This window comes from Schistocerca americana, chromosome 9 (assembly GCF_021461395.2).
Source record: "Schistocerca americana isolate TAMUIC-IGC-003095 chromosome 9, iqSchAmer2.1, whole genome shotgun sequence".
NCBI classification, from domain to species: Eukaryota; Metazoa; Arthropoda; class Insecta; order Orthoptera; family Acrididae; genus Schistocerca; species Schistocerca americana.
In genome coordinates this window covers 108,254,382-108,260,381 of record NC_060127.1, presented here as the reverse complement: position 1 = coordinate 108,260,381, position 6,000 = coordinate 108,254,382, and the positions used below count along the sequence as shown (strand labels likewise).

At 36.9% G+C, this 6,000-nt stretch overlaps 1 protein-coding gene across 3 annotated transcripts in view; it reads right to left on the bottom strand.

The window, feature by feature from the left end:
• Positions 1–1,854: 1,854 nt before the first annotated feature.
• Positions 1,855–6,000, bottom strand: part of LOC124550989 (kelch domain-containing protein 2-like) — a 121,852-nt gene continuing 117,706 nt past the window's right edge. For all 3 annotated transcript variants that reach the window (XM_047125817.1, XM_047125819.1, XM_047125820.1), the window contains one exon: positions 1,855–2,191. In XM_047125817.1, coding sequence (XP_046981773.1) covers positions 1,993–2,191 — 199 coding nt within the window. In that variant the 3' untranslated portion in view covers positions 1,855–1,992. The remainder of the gene's footprint in view (positions 2,192–6,000) is intronic.

Sequence of the window (6,000 nt, the reverse complement as noted above, 5' to 3'; positions counted from 1 at the left end):
GTTAGGCTACAGTTTACATTTGTAGGTGCTGAAGATCCAAAAAAATTCCAATGGACCTTCTTCAAGTTATTCCTATTGTATTAACATGTGGCCATTGTTACTAAATACAGATTTTGTCCACAACCCCCCCCCCCTCCCCCACCATAATTTTGTTTAAAAAAAAAGATAAAAAACAGCTCACATGCTTAACATGAGTACTTAAAAGACAGTATTAGGAATAACAAAAGTTTCGGTTTATTTTTATTTTTAAATAAAATTGTAAGCGAAGTCACGATAGGACAGTGTAATGATCCATCAGTGTCAATTTCAAATCACACGAGTAGGCCTACAAGATAATGTTTTCGTGCAGTCAGACTGTTTAGCAATAGGTGTGAGCACATTTACCTCATTTTCTTACTTCATGAACAATCTGTTAATAGCAAATGCATGATCATATGCACATGTACATTTGAAAATGACTCATATTGAATATGGCCAAAAGCACTGAATGAATTATCTTATTCAATTAGTATAGAGGCTCACTTTGATGTATGAGCTTACAAGCATAAGGAAAATTGTAAATGTTACTGTACACTTTGATGATGCTTTCGAAACAAACAAAACACTTTTGATCCAAATAATGACGATGTGACTGCAAAAGATGTCACAACCAGACATTGTTCATAAAACACATATTTATTAAGTATGCAATGGACTGAAAATATTGTTACAACTAATATTCTTAAGCAACAGATAAACCCCAATTGAGTGCCACACTGTCATAATTTTCATACTGAGAGCTGTATTTATCTTGGATCTTTTTTTACACTGTTTTCATGAACCACTTCTCAAAACTCAATTTTCAATGCTCCTGTATTCCATGTTTGACCTTGAAACTCACTCAAAATGCAGAGTGGGACTATGGGCTTAAATACATACTCTAGGATGTGTTACTTCACTTTTATCACATTACAGTATGTAGTTTTCTGTGTAACAAACCCAATGGGTTTATATTAATTGCTTGCTCCAGGACATCTGTTTCAATAAGTGTTCCAAATGTCCCCTGAAAACTGATTAATGACAACCACAAAAAGCAATCACCATTCAGTCTGCAAATGTCAACATCTGTTGTTGATGCTTTAGTGCTCACTGGGCATTGCATATTCTCTGCCATTTAGTGATACCTCGATTTATGACTGCAATGATAAATGAATACAAGCTCTGCCTAGCCCCATTTAACTGGGCAAAGCAAACAGTATGTCTTGTTACTGAGAGACCAGTCCAAATACTGGTTATTAGTCTGTCAAAATTCCACAGCTTATATATTCATACTGAAATAAGTGACCCCATCAATCAAATCTGATGAGAAACCAGTGAATTGTGGAGTACATCCATTAGTTGCAGTTCCTCCACTTATGGTAACTACCAAAAATTGACCGGTACCAAAGATTCAACTGTGCAAAGGACTGTGAACACCAGGGTAGTAACAACTAATAGTTTCACTTTCACACAAAAGGGGTTTTAAACATAGTACACTACTAAATAAACTTAACTTTTGGCTGTTAAGTGGGGAACAAAACCACTGCAGTGTGAAAGGAATACTGCCAATCACATAGCGCAAGGAACAGGACATAAACATCAACATCGCAGCATTCTGAAATTCTAATGCAGAATTTCATTTCCACACGACATGAGACGGACACATTATGTGCATGCAATGAAACTGAAGGTACAGGCTGTAACAGTGTCATGCATCAATGGAGGGATAGTAATTTTCTTATAAATAGGAACTGGTGTAATTTGTATTCTTTTTTTGGAGAAAGAAGGAAGTCAGATATCATATATGGTAAAGACTTAGTTATATGAATGCTGAGATCAGATGTGTAAAACAATGTTTAATGATACTGATGGGTAAGTACACAAAAAAACTGGACACAGTGTTGTAATGAGCAACAATGAGTCAGAAAAATCAAGTCACATGGAGTATGAGATACCAATCATGCAGAGATCTTATCATCCGCAACCACAGTTGACAGTCGGTGTTGTGGAAAAGTCGTCCCCACCCTCATAGTATATGCTGCGCGCCCTCCGTTCGACCTGGTCTTGCTCGAGGCGTCGCCTCAAGAGCTCACGCAGGGAGCGTGGCAGAGTATCTAGCTCTGGTTTGATTCGAGGATCGTCCACTAGCGAAAGTACAAAGTCTACACATAACCTGGAAAATAAAAATTGTTGTCACTCTAAATTTATGCTCCTCGCACATTAGTCTTATGACTGCTTTAACTATTACTGGGTCACATTATTCATAGCCTAATCCTAAATGCTACATTTATGGTGTCAATGTACATCCTGTGATGTGCACTTCAGAAGTACGTAGGCCTACTCGCAGGCCATTCGGTGCGGTTCTGTCGTCAATACGAGAACAAATTCATCTGGCAATAAAACCTTATGGAATAGCACTTTTCTTCATATTGATCTTCGATTTTCTTCATATGTAAGTGGATTTCGATGTCAGTGCCCACACATCATTTTCATTAATCAGTATGATGCAATTGTCAAACAAAATTACGAAGTTACCTTTGAATACTTGAAGCACAAGATATTTAATACGTTTGATGTCAGTAGCTGAGTGCGCAGCATACTAGTATTGTCATCGTAAAGTCACCATTTTGATTATCGCTAGGAGCAATTTTTTTTTACTGTATTTGATTTCTTTATTTATTACAAGAAAGAACTGACAAATAGCGAATCAAACTTTTTAATTAAAAATAATATCTTTTTAGCTTTAATTACTAAACACATGAAAATGAGTTTTTCACAATACATTAAAATTTGGTACAAAAAAGAGAACACATCAAGTAGAAAATTAACTACTTTTTTATTTATAGACACTGAATATACGTAACTTTTCTCATTTAACAATAAGGTGTTTCATATTTCTGTATCAAATGCTAATTTATTTTCATGTGACTGATAATAAAACTAAATCAAACAATGGAAAATCCAGAATGGAATGTAACAATATTAGGAAGGAAAGTTGCTACTCACCATATAGTGGAGATGCTGAGTCGCGATAGGCACAACAAAAAGATTCATACAATTACAGCTTTCGGCCATTAAGGCCTTTGTCAGCAATAGACACACATACACACATGCACGCACACACACTCATGCAAACGCAACTTGCACACTTGTCTGCAGTCTCAGATAACTGAAACCAGTGTGGTTTCAGGTATCTGACGCTGCAGACGTGTGTGCAAGTTGCGTTTACGCGTGCACGTGCGAGTGTGTGTGTGTGTGTGTGTGTGTCCACCACAGCTGACAAAGGCCTTGATGGCCAAAAGCTATAATTGTGTGAATCTTTTTGTTGTGCCTATCCAACTCAGCATCTCCACTATATGGTGAGTAGCAACTTTCCTTCCTAATATTGATAATAAAACTAAATAGATTTCTCTGAGTTTGAGAACTGCATCCTACTGCTTTAAGAAACTGACATCCTGTTGAGCATGAAGAAAATCAAAGACAGCTTGTCCTCAAGATCCTCCTGTGAGTACCAGAAAGGGGCAGTAGGCGACAGCTGATATCGTGTCAACACAATTAAGGTTACAAGTTTATAGTTTTGCAACAACAAATACATACAAATTATGTCTCAAGCACAGAAAAAGCACAGGAATTTAAAGAAAGATGAATGCAATCAGAAGATTGGTCACAAACAGATATTCATTAACAATCTGAAAGTCGTAATTAGGTCAAGAGGGTGAAGACACAGGGCCTGAAACTAACGGACAGATTAAAGCTGACAAGAGGGTATCCCCAGGACTGGTTATCTACCCTGAGGTGTAGATTAGGGGAGGTTGGGGTTTTAAAAACATTTTCATTGGGTTTTCATAAAATTTAGATATAAGGTACTTGGTAATTAATCATCATTACATGCTTTAATTTCCTGTAATTCTGCTTCATAAATTTTATAAAGTAAGATTACTTCCCCACTTTATAAATCACATTTACTGTGGAACCAGTGGGCAAGAGGTAAAAAAGGTTGACTGGTGCTGTTTTAGACCCAGTAGTTAATGTCAAATCCCATCAAGTGCTTTGAAATTTTTACTCTAAAATCTATATTGGAATGTCTTTAACCATTAGTCTTAGCCAATTAATTGGTTCTCATATATCTTTTTTTACTTCAGATCCTTTGCCACCTCACTTTAATCGCTGCATTAACTTTCTGTATTTGCTCTCATTTTTCCGTCTCATCAATCTTCTTTCATCTGGTATCATTGTGCATTTCATTTTAATTATTTTGATTGATTTACCTATCATAATATTTAAATATATTACTCTGAAGAGGTGGCAGGGGAACACATACACTAAGGGATTTAAATTTTTGCAAGCTTTTAGAGCCAGTGGCTCCTCCTCCTGGCAGAAGGGTTAAAGGGGAGGTTTAGGGAAAGGGATACAGTTCAGAAAAGTAACCCAGAACCCCAGGTCAGGGGAAACTTACCAGACGGGATGAGAAGGAAAGTTATTTATGTCTGCTGTTTCAAAAATGTATTTTTCCTTAGGAGATGTATGTTCATTTGAATGGTAGAGACCGTACAAATATTCAAAACATAAATTCTTGTTGCACTATGAAATAAATAACATAGATGAAGATTTAAATAAAAGAAAGAATAAGAAATGAAACTAAATTCATTCAAAATAAAGAACAGAAATAATGAATGCGATAACATGGACAAAAATACAAAACAATAAAACATAAGAAATTTTTTCAAAGGTAATACACAAAAATAATTAAAATCACATCAATAAATATTCAGAAGAGAGCAAATAAAAAGTTAATATGATGATTAAAATGAAACAGTCCAGGATTAGAAATAAAAATTACACTTAAACCAATTAATTTAATAAAATTGATGATCAAGGTCATTTCAATAAAGGGTTAAAAGCATAAATTTCAGAACACCTAATGGGATTCAAACCCACAACATTAAGGACTCCACAACTGTGCCTTAACTACTATCCCACCGCTCTGGATAACATTTCGTCGATTCCTCAGGAATGAGGGTCCATTTTGCTGAACAGCTACAGTGTTTGGTACCTGACACTGTAAGCTACCCCTCCATACACATAGTCCTTCCTTCCCATCCCGTCTGGTAAGTCTCCGCTGACCAGGAGTTCTGGGTGACTTTTCTGAACTGTACCCCTTTCCCTAAACCTCCCCTTCAACTCTTCTGCCAGAAGAAGGAGCCACTGGCTCCGAAAGCATGCACAAATTTAAATCCTTTAGTGTATGTGTTCCCCTGCCACCGCTTCGGAGTAAATTTTTTATCTATCCATTTATATTATACCACTACATACATGGTTTCACAAAGTTTATTCCAACCTGGGACTTCCTCTTGAGAGTGACAAATCTGAACTCGAACCCAGAGCCGTGTGTTTTGTGGGCAATGCTCTTACAAGGATGGGATCTGTGTGTCCATCCTGATGTGCACATTTTATAAGCAACTTTAAAATTAGTTTTGGCGATAATTTTCCCCTCACTATTGGATTACTATTCAACTTACAGCAGTGAATATGGCTCAGAGTAAAATAGTGTGCACCAGAGACGTCCACAGTGGGAGAAACTCTACAGAATAAATGCCAAGTGATGACCGTGTAATTATCTCAGGAACTGGTTTGGGTATAACAAATTGTTTCCATTCAAGTGGTCCCCACGAATGCTTTATCATTTTTGTGCATACCTGACCAACTGAGTGAGGAGCTAAATTCTGCAATGATTGCTCTCTTGTTAACTGGCATATGCTGGCAAAACTTTGCAGCATTCTTCATGATGATGGGTCTCCCAGGGGTGTTAATCAACAAGGTATACAAGATCTTTATGGGCTTAAGAAATGAACTGGCAGATTAAAATTGTGCAAATGTTGCCAACCAGGTATTCTCCAGCCTGCAGCACAGTTTTAATGTAGCAGGACTGAAAGCTTCATTCTGTACACCTTTTTTTCCACTCACCACTCTCCCGATTGTGGG